The sequence below is a fragment of the Entelurus aequoreus genome, linkage group LG14 (assembly GCF_033978785.1).
Source record: "Entelurus aequoreus isolate RoL-2023_Sb linkage group LG14, RoL_Eaeq_v1.1, whole genome shotgun sequence".
Lineage (NCBI taxonomy): Eukaryota > Metazoa > Chordata > Actinopteri > Syngnathiformes > Syngnathidae > Entelurus > Entelurus aequoreus.
This window is the reverse complement of record NC_084744.1, coordinates 39,654,635-39,679,665: the sequence shown is the minus strand read 5'-3', so window position 1 is coordinate 39,679,665 and position 25,031 is coordinate 39,654,635. Positions and strand designations below refer to the sequence as shown.

The 25,031-nt window shown below is 37.3% G+C and overlaps 1 protein-coding gene across 6 annotated transcripts in view; it reads right to left on the bottom strand.

The window, feature by feature from the left end:
- The window catches only part of myo3b (myosin IIIB), a 290,744-nt gene that overhangs the window by 263,010 nt on the left and 2,703 nt on the right, over positions 1 to 25,031 (bottom strand). For 4 of the 6 annotated variants that reach the window (XM_062069876.1, XM_062069875.1, XM_062069874.1 and 1 more), the window contains exons 2-8: positions 24,839 to 25,022; positions 23,074 to 23,094; positions 20,978 to 21,112; positions 20,743 to 20,847; positions 20,480 to 20,579; positions 19,478 to 19,554; positions 14,921 to 15,066 (exon numbers count right to left, since the gene is read on the bottom strand). In XM_062069876.1, the coding sequence (XP_061925860.1) occupies positions 14,921 to 15,066; positions 19,478 to 19,554; positions 20,480 to 20,579; positions 20,743 to 20,847; positions 20,978 to 21,112; positions 23,074 to 23,094; positions 24,839 to 25,022 (768 nt within the window). The remainder of the gene's footprint in view (positions 1 to 14,920; positions 15,067 to 19,477; positions 19,555 to 20,479; positions 20,580 to 20,742; positions 20,848 to 20,977; positions 21,113 to 23,073; positions 23,095 to 24,838; positions 25,023 to 25,031) is intronic. The other 2 variants (XM_062069877.1, XM_062069878.1) reach the window with 2 other exon arrangements.

The following is a 25,031-nucleotide window of genomic DNA, read 5'->3' as shown; positions in this document are numbered from 1 at the left end:
CAAAGTGACTGCTTCAATGGAACCTCTAATGTGAGCCTGAAGACATGCTCTCGCCTTGATGTGCTACCACACATTACTTTGCCAATGTAGAAACACACACACTGATGATAACACTCTCAAGTGTGCTTATTGTGCTGGAAAAATTAATGCACTTTTTTCTTTCTTTTTTTTTTGCTTGCAGTATTGGAGGCTTGTAATGTAAACACAAATGGCTTATTCAAATCATAGGCTGGGCAGAGCTCATACTGTCAGGACGTTCCTCGGAATGGATTGAAGAGAAATCAGGGGTGTCAACCGCACTTCACAGCTGGCATTAAGCCGCCGAGAAAGACAAAAATGAGGCCAAAGAAATATTTGAGTGCAATACTCAGTATGCAGCATTCGTAATCCTCCATATCCCACAGAACGTTATATCTCCTGTGCTACTAAGTAACTGTTGCATGTATTTCAGCTGTAAATGTCCCCTACCTATTTGGAAAACAGGTTAGGTAATCATTTACATATACCTGTATATTAATATTTGTAGTTTGCAGAACTGCATCACAACGTTTATTGCGCTGCCATTTTTGGTGCACAAATGACTCAAATATAATATAAAAATCCACAGGAATTTTACATAAACCCCTGATAAACCCAAATATACTGTACATACATGCATACAAACACTCATACATACATTTGCGCGTACATACATACATACATACATACATACATACAAACGTACATAAATACAAACATATATTCAGACATACATACGTACTTTCATACATATATACGCACAAACATACACACACAGTACATACATCCACATGCACATTCACTGTACATACAAACATACGTACATACACATGCATATACAGACATACACATGCATATACATCAGACCTGGGCATTCTGCGGCCCGTGGGCCGCATCTGGCCCTTTGTGCGTCCCTGTCCGGCCCGCGTGAGGCCAATTATAAATTACAAAATCAATTTTAAAAAGTATCTATGTCGAGTGTGCAATACAACGGTGCTGCTTTTGTTTTGAAAATCGTTATTTGTATTACTTCCGTGTGGACGTATGCGTGATTGTGAGTGAATGTGAACAACTGCAATTACAAAATAAAGTTGAAAAAACATCTATGTCCTGCGCGCAATACAACTGTGCTGCTTTTATTTTGAAAAGTATTATTTATGGGCGTGTGTCCGTGTGTAACCTGCGAGTGAAGGTGCACATGCAGCGACAAGTGATGCACGGTTTACACCCGAGACGCTAAAAAGAGAAAAGTTGATGAGGAATGCCGTGTTTTCAACAAGACATGAACTGCAAAGCAACGTCCCCTCACCTAAGGTGCGTGCCTGCGCAATTGCGCACTGCTCAAGCGTCCGCTGCGCGCAGCAAGTATATGCCGCGCACCAAATCAAATCCCATCTGAATTCTAAACAAAATAAACATATTTATTCTATGGAATTTTGCAATGCAACTTTGAGTGACAGTGACAACAAGCGGCCCTAATGGTGTTCGTCAACACCGTTCAATTGAACACCTTACAATTATTGTAACGTCTATCGAGATGCTTCGAGGACAGGAATTATATCGATCACTTTATTGAACAAAACTGTTTATATTCGGACATAACCACACCAAAAACATGAGTAAAACAATTCTATCTCGAAAAACTAGTCATTTTCTGCCGTACAAACCAGGCCAAAACCAACTTGTCATCTGTCACCAACACGCATAGCACTAAACCACTGGTGCGTTTATGGCCACACAAAAAGTCGGACAACTCAAACACCACACAAAGTTACACTATGACTCCTCAGTCATACGTGTGCTTATTTTACTGTCATTTATTATTAATGTTAGATTATATATATTAGTCATGGAATGCTGTTACACACACTATGTTGAAGTATTATTATTATTATTATTATTATTATTATTTATCTTACGGTATATATCAAAAATAATATTGAGCAAAATTTAATTGAAATATTGTCGATGTGGCCCTCCAGCAGTGCTCGGGTAGCTCATGCGGCCCCCGGTAAAAATTAATTGCCCACCCCTGATATACATCATGCTTCATCAAACATATATTAATGGTGTTCCCCCAGGGTAAACTGGGTTGAAACACGACACACTGCTAAAGCTTAACCTATTTTTGTAAAAGGTTAATATAGTCCGCTCCTCAATTATTATCATTCATGATGATCAATATAGTTATTTCTATTGGTATTTTATTGTTCTATAATAATCATTGTCATTTTTGTGTTATTAATATCTACTTCACTAACTGGTTCTTTATAACTTTTGGTATTATATTTTTATAGATTGTATTTGCTGATGTAGTTCTCTTGTGGTTTTTGTTGTTTTTTGTCTCTCTCTGTCTTGTCCCCGCAATTTTACGTAAACATACGTAATTCTAAGTTCATGATTATTTGCCAAAAAAAAATGAAGTTTCTCAGTGTGAACATGAAATATCTTGTCTTTGCAGTCTATTCAATTGAATATAAGTTGAAAAGGATTTGCAAATCATTGTATTCTCTTTTTATTTACCATTTACACAATGTGACAACTTCACTGCTTTTGGCTTTTGTAGATTTTATTTCTCTCCTTTATTATTTGATTCTGCCTTAAAGGATGCACACACAGTTAATTATGTAGCTATTATGGTCCAGGACCCAACAATTAAACACAACCTTGGACACCTTTGCCTCTAAAACTTTACACATCATACACACACACACACACACACGCATGCACGCACACACAAACATACACACATACACGCACACCTACACACATGCAGTTTGATGATGCATGTACAATGTGAGGCAGTGCACTGGAGAGAAAATTGACTGGAGATATTAACCTTCTGCATATTCAATATCACAGACCATCTTTGTATTTGTAATTAATTTTGTAGCTGATGATTTTACAACTTCACCCTCCATTAGCTTCTCTCATGGAGGTTATGTGGAGGCACACACGTGTCAATTACGCAGCAGAGCACTCCATTTATCATAAGAAGTAGACAGAAAATAGCGGGAACCGTGTCTTTCTGATGTTTAGAAGCAGAATCCCAGTACTGTAGCAGCCAGAGCGAGCCACAATTCAAACATCATGCATGTGACTATTTTTCAAGATGCTAATATTTCAGAAACATAAAGAGATGACACGCCAAGGTGACCCCACTTCATAGAGCTCAAAGGGCAATAATAGCATGCTGGGTTAAAGCCACATCCATCCCTGCACAAACTGCCACAATGCAACCATAAGAATGTCATACAAAATGTTTGTGTATTAGACTCAGTCATCACTGTGTCATGTGATAACTCTGGGTTGGAGCAGGAGGAATAGGGTTGGGAAGTAAAATAATGCAAATATCAGCATATTGGTTAGTTGTTTTTAAGCATTTAAATCCCATCTTAAAAGTCATTTGAAAACTCTAGCCTTTAAATAGACGCCCTTTTTAGACCAGTTGATCTGTCTTTTCTTTTCTTTTCTGCTCTGCCCCCTTCTGCCTCGTGTGGGGGGGGGGGGGGGGGGCACACAGGTTCGGTGGCCACGGATGAAGTGCTGGCTGTCCAAAGTCGGGACCCGGGGTGGACCGCTCGCCTGTGCATCGGTTGGGGAAGTCTCTGCACTGCTGACCTGTCTCCGCTCGGGATGGTCTCCTGCTGGCCCCACTATGGACTGGACTCTCACTATTATGTTAGATCCACTATGGACTGGACTCTCACACTAGTATTTTAGATCCACTATGGACTGGACTCTCACTATTATGTTAGATCCACTATGGACTGGACTCTCACACTAGTATTTTAGATCCACTATGGACTGGACTACCACTATTATGTTAGATCCACTATGGACTGGACTCTCACACTATTATGTTAGATCCACTATGGACTGGACTCTCACTATTATGTTAGATCCACTATGGACTGGACTCTCACACTATTATGTTAGATCCACTATGGACTGGACTCTCACTGTTATGTTAGATCCACTATGGACTGGACTCTCACACTATAATGTTAGATCCACTATGGACTGGACTCTCACACTATTATGTTAGATCCACTATGGACTGGACTCTCACACTATTATGTTAGATACACTATGGACTGGACACTCACACTATTATGTTAGATCCACTATGGACTGGACTCTCCCACTATTATGTTAGATCCACTATGGACTGGACTCTCACACTATTATGTTCGATCCACTATGGACTGGACTCTCACTATTATGTTAGATCCACCATGGACTAGACTCTCACAATATTATGCTAGATCCACTATGGACTGGACTCTCACACTTTTATGTTAGATCCACTATGGACTGGACTCTCACACTATTATGTTAGATCCACTATGGACTGGACTCTCACTATTATGTTAGATCCACTATGGACTGGACTTTCACACTATGATGTTAGATCCACTATGGACTGGACTCTCACACTATTATGTTAGATCCACCATGGACTGGACTCTCACTATTATGTTAGATCCACTATGGACTGGACTTTCACACTATTATGTTAGATCCACTATGGACTGGACTCTCACACTATTATGTTAGATCCACTATGGACTGGACTCTCACTATTATGTTAGATCCACTATGGACTGGACTTTCACACTATTATGCTAGATCCACTATGGACTGGACTTTCACACTATTATGTTAGATCCACTATGGACTGGACTTTCACACTATGATGTTAGATCCACTATGGACTGGACTCTCACACTATTATGTTAGATCCACCATGGACTGGACTCTCACTATTATGTTAGATCCACTATGGACTTGACTTTCACACTATGATGTTAGATCCACTATGGACTGGACTCTCACACTATTATGTTAGATCCACCATGGACTGGACTCTCACTATTATATTAGATCCACTATGGACTGGACTTTCACACTATTATGTTAGATCCACTATGGACTGGACTCTCACACTATTATGTTAGATCCACTATGGACTGGACTCTCACTATTATGTTAGATCCACTATGGACTGGACTTTCACACTATTATGCTAGATCCACTATGGACTGGACTTTCACACTATTATGTTAGATCCACTATGGACTGGCCTCTCACTATTATTATTATTATTATTAGCCTTTATTTAACCAGGTAAAATCCCATTGAGATCAAAGATCTCTTTTCCAAGGGAGACCTGGCCAAGAGGGCAGCAGCAAGGTTACATTAAAAACAGTAAACAAATACATAAAACATCACATTTACGACATTAAAACTTGCTCACATAACACATATTACAATCCCCGTTTCCATATGAGTTGGGAAATTGTGTTAGATGTAAATATAAACGGAATACAATGATTTGCAAATCCTTTTCAACCCATATTCAGTTGAATGCACTACAAAGACAAGATATTTGATGTTCAAACTCACAAACTTTATTTTTTTTTTGCAAATAATAATTTACTTAGAATTTCATGGCTGCAACACGTGCCAAAGTAGTTGGGAAAGGGCATGTTCACCACTGTGTTACATGGCCTTTCCTTTTAACAACACTCAGTAAACGTTTGGGAACTGAGGAGACACATTTTTTAAGCTTCTCAGGTGGAATTCTTTCCCATTCTTGCTTGATGTACAGCTTAAGTTGTTCAACAGTCCGGGGGTCTCCCTTGTGGTATTTTAGGCTTCATAATGCGCCACACATTTTCAATGGGAGACAGGTCTGCACTAGCACTTATAATAACAATATCACTAATACTTGGTTAATATTCAAATCACGAAAGGTAAATAGAGTATTGTTGGCGCTTTTTGGATGGTTATTTATTGGATTTTATGGGCGGAATAGAGGACTTCCCATTGGCTCCGTTGTAAGCAGACTTGTATTTAAGTGTATTTAAGAGTTAGAATGCATTAAAAAAATCCATCTGTCATCATGATTGTGAGCGATAGACACAATTCCAAAAAAAAAGAGCAGCTTAATCACAAAGTATAAATACTAACCACATCCCTGCCCCTCAATCAAAAGCAAATGTTCAGCAAAGCCTGGCTTGGCATGTATTTTCTAGTAATATTTTAGGATCTATGTCCCGTCAATGAAGACTGTGACAGTGGATGAACATGACAAAGAAGCACATTAACGCCCGCCACTGTAAAACACAACAATGATGGGAATTCTTCGGCCAGGTTTTAATACTTATAAAACCAGGACTGCACTGCCCAAGGACATAGCTTCAGAGAAGGCACCTCTGGTAATAGCTTGTAAAACATTGAATAGGGGAAAAAAGATCAAGTTTACAATTATTAAAAGCTGTAAAGACATGTTCCTCTGAGTTTGTCATAAATCACCTGCAGCTTCCTCAAAGGTGGAACACATTTTCCTATTTAGAAAGTCGTTCACACAGAGTCATCATTTACACCCGATTTCTGTGCGATTTCGTCTGCTGTGACGCAGTGACGGCAAAATATATTTGAGATAAATGACATGTTAACGGAATCATTTCACGGTTCAGGGTGTTGGCTGTGATTTACAACGCAGCCGTGGCTGCGCGGCCGCTATTTCCCTGCAAAAGGGCAAAACTATCTATTCTGCTTCAAAAAGAGAAGGAGAAATATAAGCATATTTGCCACATTTTATTTAAGTCCTGGAACTCTGAACTAATGTTTTTACTTGTTCAACTTGCAACTCGTTTGTTATAAATGGTAACTGGTAACTACAAGGTTAATGTAGGTTGCTTCTCTTTCTTCCCCTCCATTTTTCTGCATTCTTTCGTATCTCAAGTTATCATTACGTATTTGTATTGTTGCATTTGAACAATTGTATTGTTGATAATAAAGGTAAAGTGTTGGTATTGTTTATTATCAATAGCACTATTTCTATTGGTATTCATATTGCTCCATTTTTAGTGTAATAATGCTCATTATCATTTCTGTATTATTTTTTATTTTCGCTAACTGCTTATTTGCTATTACTTTTACCATCATATTTGTACATGTCGTATTTGCTGATGTTGCTCTGTTGTTGTTGTTGTTGTGTTTGCTGTTGTTGTTTTTGTCTCTCTGTCTAATCCCCCTCTTGTCCCCACAATTCCCCCCTCTGTCTTCCTTTTTTTCTCTTTATATCCCCTCCTGCTCCGGCCCAGCTGCACCAAATGATAATATAAATACATTTAATAAAGTCAAAATACAAATAAGGCAACAAGAGAACTATCCTACACTTCTCTTTTGTAAAGTAAATCTGAACAGCCGATATGGGCATCTACATCTACTATATGATTTGCCTGATAAGCTGGGCAGGACATTAAAAAAAAGAAGGAAAAAAAATAAATAAATAAAAAATAAATGGTAACTGGGTTATACTTGTATAGCGCTTTTCTACCTTCGAGGTACTCAAAGCGCTTTGACACTTTTTCCACATTCACCCATTCACACACGCATTCACACACTGATGGCGGGAGCTGCCAAGCAAGGCCCTAACCACCACCCATCAGGAGCAAGGGTGAAGTGTCTTGCTCAAGGACACAACGGACGTGACGAGGTTGGTAGAAGGTGGGGATTGAACCAGGAACCCTCAGGTTGCTGGCACGGCCACTGTCCCAACCGCGCCACGCCGTCTTCCGTCGTCGTTGTGGTTTTAATTTAAATAATCCTTTATGGTTTTATGATAGGCAGTAGAGTTGTACGGTATACTAGTAAAGTACCGCAATACTAATGAATCATAAACGGTACTATACCACCTCTAAAAAGTACTGGTTCCCCACTTTTTTTTCTTTCTTTTTTTTAAGTAACAGGCATGACGGCGTGCCGTTGTCACGTCGTGACATTGGTAGTTTTACGAGCGGAGGAGCATGTTCGGCGTACTTACCGAACGGAGTACTTACAAGCAGACACAGTGTGTAGACAGAAAAGGGAGAATGGATGCATTTTGGTGTAAAAACTAAAGATAAATGTGTAGTTATAACACTGAAACGCAGTTCTACAAGAGGTGCTTTAAGACATGGCTAGCTAGTTCAGTTCAGTTCAGTTTCAGTTTTATTTGAAGCATGCATACGATACAATGTAATGCATCACATATTTACAGTTGTTTCATTGCAGTACGTCCAAAAAGGAGTAGGAAGAAGCTGAGCTTATTTAATCCTACCCCTTTTCATACCATAGCAATTTTATCCAATTTACTTGTTCTCTGTACCAGATAAATAAATAGTATACCATAGTAATTAAATAAATATTAAATACATTAATAATCTTTATCTATAAAAAAAGAAGAAGAAAAAAGGTTCAATATGTTCTCACAATTCTTGTTCTGTGTACTTTGTGAACACTTGTAGTTTGAACAGTCTCTTCAACTGAATCAGATTGCTGCTTTGTTGGATTTCTTTGGTCAATCCATTCCATAATTTAATTCCACACATGCTGAAGTTCTAAAGTGTTGTACGTGCAATTTGTGCATACAAATGTTTTAAATTACATTTTTCTTTAAGATTGTATATTCCTCCTCTTTAATTGAGAAGAATTGTTGTACATTCTTGGCTAGCAGGTTATAGTTTGCTTTGTACATCATTTTGGATGTTTGCAAATGCACCAAATCGTTGAATTTCAATATTTGTGATTCAATAAATAAAGTGTGTGTATGTTCTCTATATCCAACATGATGTATTATTATAACTGATCTTTTTTGTAACACCGTTAGTGAATGAATCACACAGTTGTAGTTATTTCCCATATTTCTACACAATAACTCAGATATGTAACACTAGTGAGCAGTAGAGAATATGAAGTGTTTTTTTGGTCTAGAACTAGGGATGTCCAATAATGGCTTTTTGCCGATATCCGATATTCCGATATTGTCCAACTCTTTAATTACCGATACCGATATCAATCGATACCGATATCAACCGATATATACAGTCATGGAATTAACACATTGTTATGCCTAATTTGGACAACCAGGTATGGTAAAGATAAGGTACTTTTTTTAAAAAATTAATAAAATAAAATAAGATAAATTAATTAAAAACATTTTCTTGAATAAAAAAGAAAGTAAAACAATATAAAAACAGTTACATAGAAACTAGTAATTAATGAAAATGAGTAAAATTAACTGTTAAAGGTTAGTACTATTAGTGGACCAGCAGCACGCACAATCATGTGTGCTTACGGACTGTATCCCTTGCAGACTGTATTGATATATATTGATATATAATGTAGGAACCAGAATATTAATAACAAAAAGAAACAAGCCTTTTGTGTGAACTAGTGTAAATGGGGGAGGGAGGTTTTTTGGATTGGTGCACTAATTGTAAGTGTATCTTGTGTTTTTTATGTTGATTTAATAAAATTAAAAAAAAATAAAAATTTAAATTTAAAATTTTTTTAAAAACGATACCGATAAAAAAAACTATACCAATAATTACCGATATTACATTTTAACGCATATATCGGCCGATCAAATCGGCCTGCCGATATTATCGGACATCACTTTCTAGAACATATTTTTCTTTATTCATTATTGACGTGTTTTTATTGTACCCTTTCAATGTCTACTCCGTCTATTTGTATTTGTGTTTGACTTTCCCTTGTCCTGTTACCAAATTGCATTAGTTTAATCTTACTGAGATAAGATGGTCTGTTTTTTTCAAACCATCATTTGTTAATATCTTCTGTTATTTGTATTATCTTCTGTGTGTTCTCTCCTGAACAAAATACAGTTGTATCATCTGCAAATAATACTCATTTTAAGTTCTTTGTAACTTTACAAATGTCATTTATATAGAGGTTGAACAATTTTGGTCCCACTATTGATCCCTGAGGTATGCCACAAGATATTTTCAGCTCTGTGGAAATGTGTTCGCCTATCTTCACGTATTGCTTCCTGTTGGTTAAGTAGCTTCTTACCCAGTTCAAAAACAACCCTCTGATTCCATATATTTCTAATTTGTTTATTAAGATATTATGATTAATTGTGTCAAATGCTTTTGTTAAATCCATAAACACTGCAGCAGCACATTTGTTGCTATCTCTTGCATTGGTCATCTCTTCTGTTATTTCCATTAATGCCATTGATGTTGAGATGTTGGCTCTGTATTCGTATTGGTTGTCTGTGAGTGTTTCCTTTTAATTTATGAATTTGTCTAATTTTAGAAAATGGTGGAAGTAGAGAAACAGGTCTGTAGTTTGAAAACTGGTGTTTGTCTCCAGTGTTATAAATCGGTACGACTTTTGCTATTTTCATTTGATCTGGGAATTTGCCTGTTTGAAATGATAGGTTGCTGATATATGTTAAATGTTCTGGAATCTCTTCAGTAATATTTGTTATTGTTTTCATATCAATTTCATTACAGTCAGTTGAGGTCTTGGATTTACTTTTTTTCACAATATTGATTATTTCCTCTTTTGTCACTCCTTCCAGGAACAGAGTTGGGGTTTCTATCTATGGTGTCATTCAAGTCCTTAACTGATTCGGAATCTGGAATCTTTTCCTCCAGATTTGGTCCAATGTTCACAAAGTACTTATTGAGGCTTTCAATTACTTTCAACTATTAATTATATTATTATAAGCGCTAACAAATAAGCTATTTATAGCGGTGACGTGATCACTACTGTGTGTCCCTACGTTTACATCATCTAGTGGTCTGCTGCTTCCTCGCTTCCCTGCTCCTTGGAAGTTTATTGTAGATCATAAATCATGCCTCTCATCTGGACAGTTATTATGAACGTGCCCGTCACTACATTACATATATACTTACAGTGTGTATATAAAACCTTAAAGGAGATGTTTGGATGTTTTTTAAGGGCTTTATAGGCAAAATAGAGCGGATCCCATAAGGTTAACTTTTGAGCGCATATAGTTAGAATTGGGGATGTCCGATAATATCGGACTGCCGATATTATCGGCCGATAAATGCTTTAAAATGTAATATCGGAAATTATCAGTATCGGTTACAAAATTATCGGTATCGGTTTCAAAAAGTAAAATTTATGACTTTTTAAAACGCCGCTGTGTACACGGACGCAGGGAGAAGTACAGAGCGCATAAAACCTTAAATGCACTGCCTTTGCCTGCCGGCCCAGTCACATAATATGTACGGCTTTTCACACATACAAGTAAATGCAAGGCATACTTGGTCAACAGCCATACAGGTCACACTGAGGGTGGGCGTATAAACAACTTTAACACTGTTACAAATATGTGCCACACTGTGAACCCACACCAAACAAGAATGACAAACACATTTCGGGAGAACATCCGCACCGTAACACAAGATAAACACAACAGAACAAATACCCAGAACCCCTTGCAGCACTAACTCTTCCAGGACGCTACAATATACACCCCCCGCTACCCCCCACCTCAACCTCCTCATGCTCTCTCAGGGAGAGCATGTCCCAAATTCCAAACTGCTGTTTTGAGGCATGTTAAAAAAAATAATGCACTTTGTGACTTCAATAATAAATATGACAGTGCCATGTTGGCATTTTTTTCCATAACTTGAGTTGATTTATTTTGGAAAACCTTGTTACATTGTTTAATGCATCCAGTGGGGCATCACAACAAAATTAGGCATAATAATGTGTTAATTCCACGACTGTATATATCGGTATCGGTTGATATCGATATCGGTAATTAAGAGTTGGACAATATCGGAATATCGGCAAAAAAGCCATTATCGGACATCTCTAGTTAGAATGCATTAAAATATAAAATACATCCATCGTCATGTCTTTCATAATGATTGTGAAGGACAGACAAAACATTTTTTAAAAGTGCAGTTCACCTTTTAGTAAACGTAACATAGTAAATGTAGCCCACCTCTGCGGCTGACCATGATACTTCAAACGCAACCACAGCCATCTTGTGCAGTTAATAAAAACTCAATCAGGTGGTTACCTACAGCCATAGCAGTTATGTTCTGTTTTTTGACCCTGCACTAATTAGGGGTGTTATTGAATTTTGTAGATCAAGCAATTAAAAAAACAGATACATGCTTTTCATTAAATAGTGTTATGCTGATGTTTTGGGGGGGAAATGTTTTTCTTACATTTCATACCTTTTGTATTCAAATTGGACCTAATATATTATATCTGGGGTGGAGCAACTTAACTCTAGAATTGTTCATTAATCATTGAGCAGAGTGAAAACACGTACCATGTAAGATGAAAGACATTACCACCACATACAGGTCCAAAGTGACAGAGTTAAGGCTTTATTGATTGCTGTTGAAAATTGCCGACTTTCTTAATCCAGCGGGGTTGGGACTGCATCACGACAACACAAAGGAGGAGACATTCTCCTCCCCGTGTGAATAAAGCTCATAACCAATGCAAATAGCCATTTGACCAGCACCTCGCCACCTAGCGGGGGCCGGGGGTGATAGTGGCGTGATTGTGTTGGTAAGAAAAGGTCAACTGTGTGTAACATCTAGCTCAGACCTGGGTAAATTAAGGCCCGGGGGCCACATGCGGCCCGTTAAGCTTTTCAATCTGGCCCGCCGGACATTCCCAAATCATTTTTTTAGATGTTTAAGATGGAAAGTGTAGCTGCCATTATGATGTGCAGTGATGTTTTCTAACGACCGTAAGTCTTCAACTATACAAAGTACTTCAATGGTTGGAATCTGCGCTTATGGATGATATAACAGGTCATTTAATTAGTTACTATGGTCATCTAACTAGTTACTATGGTCATCTAATTAGTTACTATGATCATCTACGTCACAGCAGCTCAGACGAGGCACCAAGCAGTGTGGGCGGGAAGCGTTTCCACAGACACAGAGGGAGATTTTCACAACAAAGTTCTAAAGCTTAGTGATAAATCAGATATATCAGATTGTAGGTGGGTTTATTTTGTACCCTTCTCGTTCATATTTCACTGTTGGTTGCATTTTTGTTGCGTTTCACTTGAATGTAAAATATGTCGATCAAAAGGGGGTGTGACGTTCATATTTTGTCAATATTCGGTGTTTTATCGTTCATAGAAAAATGTAAAATTCCATTACATTTTTCAAGGCGGTCTGTCATAACGTTTTTAGCATTCAATCAGACATTATTGTGAGGTTTTGTATTAGTGTCCCTAAAAATAGATATACCGGCCCCCAGACACATTTTTTCTCTAAGTGTGGCCCCCGAGTCAAAATAATTGCCCAGGCCTGATCTAGCTCCTATGTGTCAAAATCAAGAATGAATGATCTATGGCCCCTGGGATGATATTTGATTAGTATTAGAAGACAGCCGCCTGCTGCTGTTTTGCACGCACCAATACTCCATCAGTGTTGGCGCTAGGAATTTTAAAAAATGGGGTCCCAGGGACCCCATCAAGTCATAAAAATGGGGTCCCACAGTAAATCTTTGGGGTCCCACTTTTTTGTAAGCATTTTGAAAACAAATGATGAATGTATGCATTATCCTGTTATATCTCACATTCTATATTGTGTTCTGGAAAAAGGTTGTCATAAACGTTACTTCATTCATTAAAAAGATTAATACAAAAGAAAACACATTTCTATACATATGTAAATGTATCCGCCATCCTAGTCACTACCGTTGTGTCCTTGGGCAAGACACTTTACCCACCTGCTCCCAGTGCCACCCACACTGGTTTAAATGTAACTTAGATATTGGGTTTCACTATGTAAAAGCGCTTTGAGTCACTAGAGAAAAGCGCTATATAAATATAATTCACTTCACTTCACTTATTCAGTTAAAAAACCCGGGGGAGAATGTGTAAATCTCGCGCCAGGCCGTACCCATATCCGCAGCAGGTCTCCAAGGTGAACAGCCTCTGGCATGTTAGAACAAAGATTTTGTTCTAACATTCATTCACTTTCTTCTTTCCTTCATGGAACTCAACTTTACCGCTGTCAGTATTTTTTTCTATATTTTTATTGTAATATTTTCAGACTGTGCTTGTTCTATTTTTGGCATAAAACACAAAGAAAACAATCTGAAGTTGTCTTTATCTTTTTTTTGTTTTAATGCCATGATTTTAATAGTCCGCAGACTTTCCTCCATGCGGCCCATAAGCTAAAATGACTTTGACACCTAACCTCTGGACCAGTGGTTCTTAACCTGGGTTCGATCGAAGGAGTCGGCCTCAGGGGTTCGGCGGAGGTCAAAACACACCCGACTCATCGTGTAAATAAAAACTTCTCCCTATCGGCGTATTACGGATACGGCAACAGCAGAAGTCAGACTGATTTGCAGGTGTGTAATTTGTTGTGAGTTTATTTACTGTGTTGGTTTTGTTGTTTGAACAAGGTGATGTTCATGCACAGTTCATTTTGTGCACCAGTAAAAAAAACATGGTAACACTTTAGTATGGGGAACATATTCACCATTAATTAGTTGCTTATTAACATGCAAATTAGTAACATATTGGCTCTTAATTAGTTATTATTAAGTACTTATTAATGCCTTATTCGGCATTGCCTTATTATAACCCTAACCCTCTAACCCTGGCCCTAACCCTAACCCTAACCAAATAAGTCTAAATTAAGTCTTTGTTACTTAGAATATGTTCCCCTAGTGTCCAAAAACTCTAAATTAAGTTGTTGTTACTTAAAATATGTTCCCCATACTAAAGTGTTACCAAAAACATATAACTTTGTCTTGAATTTGAAAAAAAAAAAACATTTTACTTTTAACTAAAGAAGGGTTCGGCGAATGCGCATATGAAACTGGTGGGGTTTGGTACCTCCAACAAGGTTAAGAACCACTGCTCTGGACTATCATCAGACATACCTGTAACAATCTCCATCAGGGAATATTTCATTCATTCATTGGTGAAACATTTTTTGAAAGATGAACGCAAGAACATATCTTAGTGAGTGAGTGAGTGAGTGAGTGAGTGAGTGTGTGTGTGTGTGTGTGTGTGTGTGTGGGAGTGTAGTGCCACCTTCAGCTGCAGGCTGGGGGCTCCCTCTAGTGGGCATACCGTGGGATCTTGAAGAGGGCTTTCACAGGGTGCAACTCAGCCAGTGGAGGATCTCCATCAGCCAGCTCAATGGCAGTGATGCCAAGAGACCAGACATCACAACGGGCATCATAGGAGTAGTCATATTGCTGTTCACAGGCTATGACCTATCAAGCAGAAATATGGATACTATTATTTCTTATTCCTGTACAGTCTTTATTTTGCATACAAACAAACAAGCCCTTCATAACACCACATTATTGAACAATATCCCTTTATTTCTGGAGCCTTGAATAAATACATTATAATTACAAAGCTAAGAATACTTGAGCAAGGATTTAAGATTCAAGACTATTTATCACTCACATTCATCAGTAAAAGATGATTGGACAAGGAGGAGGTAGAGAGCATGGGTCTGGGTCTCTGTAGCCTTCTATGTGGGGCCATTGGGCCAGGTAGTTTTGACTAATAAATAAGTAATAATAATACATCGTCAATTATTGAACGGCCCACCGTACTGTGCTCTTGATGGCCAGTCCACCTGTGTTTCGTAATAAAGAAATAAGGCAATCTAGGTAAATGTCAATCTTAACGAACGGTGTTGTTTAAACAACCATATAGATAACTAATGTTTTATTTAAATGCCATCAGTCTATTAAAAGTCGATAATACAAATGGATTAAAGGGGAACGGCACTATTTTGGAAATTTGCCTATCGTTCACAATCATTATGAAAGACAAGAACACTTCTTTTTTTTAAAGATTTTAAAGATGATTAAAAAAAAACTATTGGAAGATGCGGCTAATGGGAGTCAGCGTTGTAGCCTTCAGAGCCTCTAAAACAACTTCAAAACCCTCCATCAACGTTTTATATATGCACTGCATGTATATACCGGTATATATATATATATAATGTAGTAACTTACAACTTCATAACCATATGTAATATGTACAATATACACACTGCAAGTATATATATAATGTAGTAACAGACACCTTCATAACAATATGTAACATGTACAATATACACACTGCAAGTATATATATAATGTAGTAACAGACACCTTCATAACAATATGTAATATGTACAATATACACACTGCAAGTATATATATAATGTAGTAACTTACACCTTCATAACAATATGTAATATGTACAATATACACACTGCAAGTATATATATAATGTAGTAACAGACACCTTCATAACAATATGTAACATGTACAATATACACACTGCAAGTATATATATAATGTAGTAACAGACACCTTCATAACAATATGTAATATGTACAATATACACACTGCAAGTATATATATAATGTGGTAACAGACACCTTCATAACAATATGTAATATGTACAATATACACACTGCAAGTATATATATAATGTAATAACAGACACCTTTATAACAATATGTAATATGTACAATATACAGACTGCAAGTATATATATATAATGTAGTTACAGACACCTTCATAATAATATGTAATATGTACAATATACACACTGCAAGTATATATATAATGTGGTAACAGACACCTTTATAACAATATGTAATATGTACAATATACACACTGCAAGTATATATATAATGTAGTAACAGACACCTTTATAACAATATGTAATATGTACAATATACACACTGCAAGTATATATATATAATGTGGTAACAGACACCTTCATAACAATATGTAATATGTACAATATACACACTGCAAGTATATATATAATGTAGTAACAGACACCTTCATAACAATATGTAATATGTACAATATACACACTGCAAGTATATATATAATGTAGTAACAGACACCCTCATAACAATATGTAATATGTACAATATACACACTGCAAGTATACATATAATGTAGTAACAGACACCTTCATAACAATATGTAATATGTACAATATACAGACTGCAAGTATATATATTTATAATGTAGTTACAGACACCTTCATAACAATATGTAATATGTACAATATACACACTGCAAGTATATATATAATGTAGTTACAGACACCTTCATAACAATATGTAATATGTACAATATACACACTGCAAGTATATATATAATGTAGTAACATACACCTTCATAACAATATGTAATATGTACAATATACACACTGCAAGTATATATATAATGTAGTAACAGACACCCTCATAACAATATGTAATATGTACAATATACACACTGCAAGTATACATATAATGTAGTAACAGACACCTTCATAACAATATGTAATATGTACAATATACAGACTGCAAGTATATATATTTATAATGTAGTTACAGACACCTTCATAACAATATGTAATATGTACAATATACACACTGCAAGTATATATATAATGTAGTTACAGACACCTTCATAACAATATGTAATATGTACAATATACACACTGCAAGTATATATATAATGTAGTAACATACACCTTCATAACAATATGTAATATGTACAATATACACACTGCAAGTATTTATATATAAAATGTAGTAACAGACACTTTCATAACAATATGTAATATGTTCAATATTTACCGTATTTTATTCATTTTAAGCATTGTCGGAACTGGTTTTCTCAATGCATTTATTTCCGTTTCCATAGCAGCGCACTTCCGACTTCCGGCAACAAATGTGTGTTCCTACTTCCGGAAACAAACGCGAGTGTTTTCTAATTATGGCAGACTTTAAACCAGACAATAAAGATGAATGTTTTTGGGCAATTGAGGAATTACAACGGGACAAGCGGTAGAAAATGGATGGATGGATAAACCTTGTATTTTTTGAAGCTGAATATAGGGACGATGAACTGCTGTTTCTAGTAGCAAGCACAAAGGAAGGGTGACACGTTGAAGCACACGGAAGCCGAGAGAGTGAGGTCGCCGTGATTTTGACGCTGTAAAAATGGACCTTGGAGCAAAGTTATTTCGACATAAATACCCAAAATAAACCGGAAAAACGTGACAGGCCAGCTGCACCAAACTGCCCATCAAGTGAGTCATTATAATATTGATCATGATAACATACAGTACGTCACGCTTGTTATTACAACTACAGTGCATATGCTGTCGAGATAGTTGTGTACAAACAAAATATGAAATTTGGGCTAATACTTTACAGATACTGTAATATGATTGTTCATGTTTTCACTCAGTATAGATTGCTGTCCTATCAAATTGTGTTGTGCATTACAAACGCAAACACAATTTGGGTGCTGACATAGATGCTTGCTGTAGCTAGCTTTTATGGCTAATACCAAAGCATGCCGATGTTTTACCCCGCCGGAAAAAGAGTTCCTCCGTGCAATAACAATGTCGCTACAGCTTAGTTAGCTTAGTTACAGAACACCTCCGGACAGGCTAACGTCCTCCAACCTCCGAGGACAAAGCTACGAACAATGGGAGACCGGGCTTTCTGCTCCGCCGCTCCCAGTCTGTGGAACGCTCTCCCTGACCACCTGAGGGCACCACAGACTGTGGATGCTTTTAAAAAAGGCTTAAAACCCCTTCTTTTTAAAAAAGCCTTTTTTAGATATATGTGTGCTAGTTCTAGCTATTAGGCTGTTCTAGTTTTTATTTTTTTATTATCTTTTTATATATTTATTTAATTATTTATTTTTTTAATACACTGTAGCACTTTGAGGTTATTTGGGGCGGCATAGCTCAGTTGGTAGAGTGGCCGTGCCATCAACCTGAGAGTTGCAGGTTCGATCCCCACTTACGCCATCCTAGTCACTGCCGTTGTGTCCTTGGGCAAGACACTTTACCCACCTGCTCCCAGTGCCACCCACACTGGTTTAAATGTAACTTAGATATTGGGTTCTCACAATGTAAAGCGCTTTGAGTCACTAGAGAAAAGCGCTATATAAATATAATTCACTTCACTTCACTTCAATGTAAAGTGCTTTTTACAAATACAATCTATTATTATTATTATTACATAAATGAAGTATTGTTGGCGTTGGATGCATTTTTAAAATGATTCAGAGTGGAATTGATTGCTGCCATTCGCTCTGTTTCTATACACCAGTACAAGCCCATTTTTACATGTTAGACTGCACACAAAAACATTTGTCTTCTTGTCTCTCATAAGGATGAGAGAGGCAAAATGCCAAAAAGAAGCGCAGTTCCCCTTTAAAAGTGAGAATAACTAATTAGCAAACAGCATTATAACATGTCATTTCACATGTTAGAGGAATTCCTTTTATAGATAATATACGAAATATAAGGTGTTGTCTCCTGTAAATCTTGCTTGTTATTTAGATGTTTGATGATAATGTGCATTTGTTGGCTTAATCATTTCTCAGTCAATGATTATAATTGACACTACAGCAGAGTTTATCCTAATTGCCCCGGGGGTGCTTTTTTGTCCCCGAGCCCAATCATTGCACCTAATTTCTGCCGTGGAGAAACTAACGGCGACAGTCTCCCAGCTATTAACCTTGAGACGTGGAGGAGAATACATAATGACACAGGGGAGAGTCACACAGAAATAGCTTAACCCCTGCTTCTCTCTCTATGACAGAAATGGGAAAATTGCCGTTAAGTGCTAAAAGGAGCATTGACGTCTCTGACCTCGGGAGCCATCCAAAACGGGGTGCCGACAGATGTGTTCCTTCGTAGTCGTGCACTGGTCAGTTGGGCGGAAACCCCTAAAAATATTACACATTAATGGGCAGAAAAAATGTTGAGAAAAGGCTTGAGTTAAACAATAAACACAGGCATATTGTTTACTGTGGCAGCCTGCCAAGCAGTAACAACAAAGGACTGTAATCATTTCAAATTATGTAGGACAGATTTTTATCAGCATGAGTCCACTTCATCTCCACGACACAGAGGACATAAACACGCCTGAGGGGGACTCCACAACAGCTTTCTTTTAATATGCAAAATAATGCAATTTAAATGAGCAATAATAGCCTTGGGTTAAGACTAAAGTCTGTGAACTAAAACTACGTCATGTTGACAAATCCTGGATTTATTCATACATTTACTCAACGTGTGTACACCAGCACCAACCAATGTAACAATAATGGGATCCTACATTTATGTAATCATAATATATTTGAGATTGGAGTTTGCGGTGGAGTAGAACTGCACTGCATCATATTGATGTGTATATTTATTTCATGTACAAACCCCAAAAGCAGTGAAGTTGTCACGTTGTGTAAATAGTAAATAAAAAGAGAATACAATGATTTGCAAATCCCTTTCAACTTATATTCAATCAAGTTCCAGTTCGAACGTTAAGTTCCAACTGGAAAACTTTGTTATTTTTTGCAAATATTAGCTCATTTGGAATTTGATGCCTGCAACATGTTTCAAAAAAGCTGGCACAAGTGGCAAAAAAAGAGTGAGAAAGTTGAGAAATGGATAACATTCTGACAATAAAATGTAATTTGTGTCCAAACATTGGGTTTTTTTCTAAACAAATTGAAATTCTGCAAGCAAGTAATAATCTGTGACTAATCCAAATTCAAAGGTGTAATTATTGTGATTAAAAAATGTATAATTTGACAGCACGAGTATCCACACTAGACCACAAGACAAGAAAAGCTAGATAAATGCCATAAATACCAAAGTCAACCAGTTTGACTCCTCCCTCAGTCGTCAAGAGGATGTTGTTGCCTTTGACATCGCGGTGGATAATCCGGTTGTTGTGCAAGTGCTGCAGACCCTTTGAACGTAAGAGAGAACATAGTCATTATAGTACATGCCATAGAGCATATGATGCGTCTCATGTGAAGAAAAACACTGAGAAAGAGAGACACTCATTCCCGCCCGTCAGAATAAACGCTCTGCATGTTCTCTGCATGCTGAATCCAACATTACCATCTTACCAGGAGAGCGCTGTACAAAATGTATGCGATCACAGGCTCCTGCAGACGTTGGCCTCGCATCAGCAGCCCTTTGATGAGCTCTGTGACAGAACCGCCATTGCACAGCTGCGGAGGAGAAACAGGAATTTATCCCTTTAGATTATGGCTCATGATTTACACCCTCCTTAAAGACAATTCATCTCAAATGTGGGGAATTTCTCGCTGTATTTTGAAAAAGGAAATAAAACAAACTCACCTCCAGCACCAGCCAAAGTTGTCCGCCCGATACATTTTCAGACTTGTAAAACATGCCGTAAAACTTCACCACATTGGGATGGTTGGACAGAGACCTGAAGATGTTGTATTCTGCCTCTATCTCCTCATCCACATCCTTCAGGAAACACCAGAATATGAAAGAGAATCATTGCATTGATGTGTAAATTGTGTTTATTCGCTACTGTTGCGTTTCCACTGCTTGTTTCAGCGTGTTACTTCCAGGAAGCAGCAAAAAGCGTAGTGCATTGGACAGATCAGTCAAAACAAACACGCTAATAAATAATTTAAAAAATAATGATAAAGAGGGCAGCCAAAAAAGGAGCAAAATAGAGACTATGGAGTACAATATATCAATACAGCAGCATCCAAAGGTGAGGCACAGCAAATAGGTTGTGGTAGTGTTATTGTTTGGTCATTTCTAGCTGTGTACTCAAATGCAGCAATATTAAATATGCACGACCAACTGTACATATACATTCAACTGTACAAACATACATATACACATACTGTACATATACATTCAACTGTACAAACACATATACACATACTGTACATATACATTCAACTGTACAAACATACATATACACATACTGTACATATACATTCACTGTACAAACATACATATACACATACTGTACATATACATTCAACTGTACAAACATACATATACACACACTGTACATATACATTCACTGTACAAACATACATATACGCATACTGAATATGTATATACTAGAAAATAGTGAAATTAAGTAATCCTGGAAGTACTTTGCAATGAAAGCGAAAATCAGGGAGCAGCAGAATTCCTCTATCTGAATGTCTGAGTGATGAAGTCAGGCAGAGAGAAGAGACACGAGGCTGCTGCATCCCAATTACCATCAAGGGTAGAATCAGGGTAGGGAGGGGTTTTATCCACTGAAGTCACACACATTACACCTCAAGTCAAACTGACACTGAGACTACAAAGTCCTTATCACACAGACAAGAGAGCAGGTTTACAGGTGGGATATCAGCTGAATTTTAAAAGTCACATTAAGAAAATGTGTAAAACCCTGAAGGCAAACCTAGGCTGTTTTAAGATTATAAGAAACTGCTTAACTCTCAGCTGTGCTTTTACTTTGATGAATTCAATGATTCTTTCACACATATCTTAAGGCTTAACTACATGGTCCCAGGCACACCAGTCATCAATCAAGACCATTGAGTGTCTTTATAACCGCGCCTTGAAAGTCCTAGACAAGAAGAGTATACCATATCATCATTGCCAAATTTTAACCAAATACAATATTTAAAGTTTTACCAATTTTATTTTGTTACACACAGTCAAACTGGTTTTTAAATGCTTAAAATAACTCTGCTCCCCAATTGCTGTGCAAGGCTATTACAAGACTGCAAAGTGGTAGCAGATCTACCACCCGAGCAACGTCAAAAGGCAACTGTTGCGTTCCATTCCGTAGAACATCTTTTGCCCAGACTGCCTTTTCAATAAAAGGACCACAACTATGAAACTCTCTACCTGACACTTTGAAAAGTATACCTGCACTTGTCACTTTCAAAAAAATAAACAAAATTGTGGCTAGTTGAGCAACAATCGTGTTCCAATGTTTAGTTTTTACTATTTTTTACTAATTGGTTCTTATCTAGTTTGCACTTTGTCTGTGTTATTATTATTATTATTATTATTATTATTATTGGATTTTATCTAGATTGCACTTTGTCTGTATTATTACTATTATCATTATTATCGACTCCTCTTTGTCTCATTCTTTTTATTTTCCTATTTTAATGATGTTAGATCTGTGTTGTTGTTGTTGGGGACAAGTGTTGTAAATTAGCTTTGGCTACAAATACTATGATGCATACATTGGATAACTGTTTCAGATATCTTTGTTTCTGTATCTGTCCCTACTTCAAATAAACCTTTATTTATAGAGCCAAAGCAGGGCCTACCACTTTTGAGTAAGTCTAGGAATTACATGTAACGTGGCATGACAAAAACTGAAAAAGGGGAGATGTCGATGGATACTATGGATCACTAGGGAGAACAAAACTACACCAAGACCGGAGAAGACTTACTCTGTTGGAGTGCCTTGTATGCTGAGACAAGTCAGTTTCAAAAGTTTCAGTTCGTGCTCTTTATGTCACAACAGCACAAGTTTTCTTTTGTATTTCAGGGTTGTTTCTTACTAGGGATGTGCCGATCAATCGGACAATTTTCGTGACAAAGTATGTGATCGCCATGGCTGAAACATGCATTTCATTGCCAGTCACAAAAGCCGATCCCCTCTGGCTGAAACTGTATTTATCATACATTCGTATCTTAAGCACTGCATCGTTAACAAGTACATTGTCACTGGAGGATGAGGCTGAACATATTACACACAGAGGAAGAGTAAAATTAATTTGTTTAAATATTGTGTTGATGTCGTAAAACTTTCAAAAGCATTCAGCATAAATACATAAACAAATGTACAGTTAATACATGTGATTGATATCAGTATTGGTATCAGCCAATCTCACTCCTGGATGATCAGTATTTGCAGCATAAAACCCTGATCGGAACATCCCGAGTTCTTACAACAATAATACAATTAAAATATGTTGCTGTTTACTATCAATACTACATACAATTATTATTACTACTCTCTAGAAAAAGGGAAGCGCAGTGTCATTGTGAAGTCCAATGATTCCTCGTTCAGAAAAATAAAACTTGATATTTAAACAGGTTCAACAAACTAAAAGATAGCAACCATATATTTCAGCCTCCTTACATTAGTGGATTTCTAGATTACTAACTTTAAAGGCCTACTGAAATGAAATGTTCTTATTCAAACGGGGATAGCAGGTCCATTCTATGTGTCATACTTGATCATTTCGCGATATTGCCATATTTTTGCTGAAAGGATTTAGTAGAGAACATCCTGATATTCAGCTGGGAATGACTAAAACAGTAAATAAACACAAGACATATATATACTCTATTAGCCACAACACAACCAGGCTTATATTTAATATGCCACAAATTAATCCGCATAACAAACACCTCACTCTCCCGTCCATATAACCCACCAATACAACTCAAACACCCGCACAACACACTCAATCCCACAGCCCAAAGTACCGTTCACCGCTGTAAAGTTCATACAGCACATATATATCCCCAAAGTTACGTGCGTGACATGCACATAGCGGCACGCACGTACGGGAAAGCGATCAAATGTTTGGAAGCCAAAGCTGCGTACTCACAGTAGCGCGTCTGCTATACAACTCAAAGTCCTCCTGGTTGTGTTGCTGCAGCCGGCCGCTAATACACTGCTTCCCACCTACAGCTTTCTTCTTTGCTGTCTTCATTGTTCATTAAACAAAATGCAAAAGATTCACCAACACAGATGTCCAGAATACTGTGGAATTTTGCGATGAAAACAGACGACTTAATAGCTGGCCACAATGGTGTCCCAATATGTCCGCACAATCCGTGACGTCACGTGCAAACGTCATCATACCGAGACGTTTTCAGCAGAATATTTCGCGGGAAATTTAAAATTGCACTTTACTAATATAACCCGGCCATATTGGCATGTGTTGCAATGTTAAGATTTCATCATTGATATATAAACTATCAGACTGCGTGGTCGGTAGTAGTGGGTTTCAGTAGGCCTTTAGGGGCGCTTTGGGGCTTAACACAATTATTACTTACATTTAATAAAAGTCACAATAGACAGTTACGTAACTTTCCAGGTGGTATTTGCTAGTAATGAGTAATGTTTTACAACTACACAATACACTTGAAATATAGCAGCTGACCCAAAATCCTTATTAAGAATGCATTGATGTAACTTACATTGATAGGGTCCAGCACTTTGACTGCCGCCTGACTTCCATCCTTCTTGTTGGTCACTCTGTAGACTTTCCCATACGTGCCTTTACCGATGGTCTCCACTATGTCCCAGTTAGCCGATGGGTCTCCAAGGTTCTCCAAGCTAATCATGCTGGACTTGTAAGGATAAACTCCATACAACGACCTACTGGAGGAT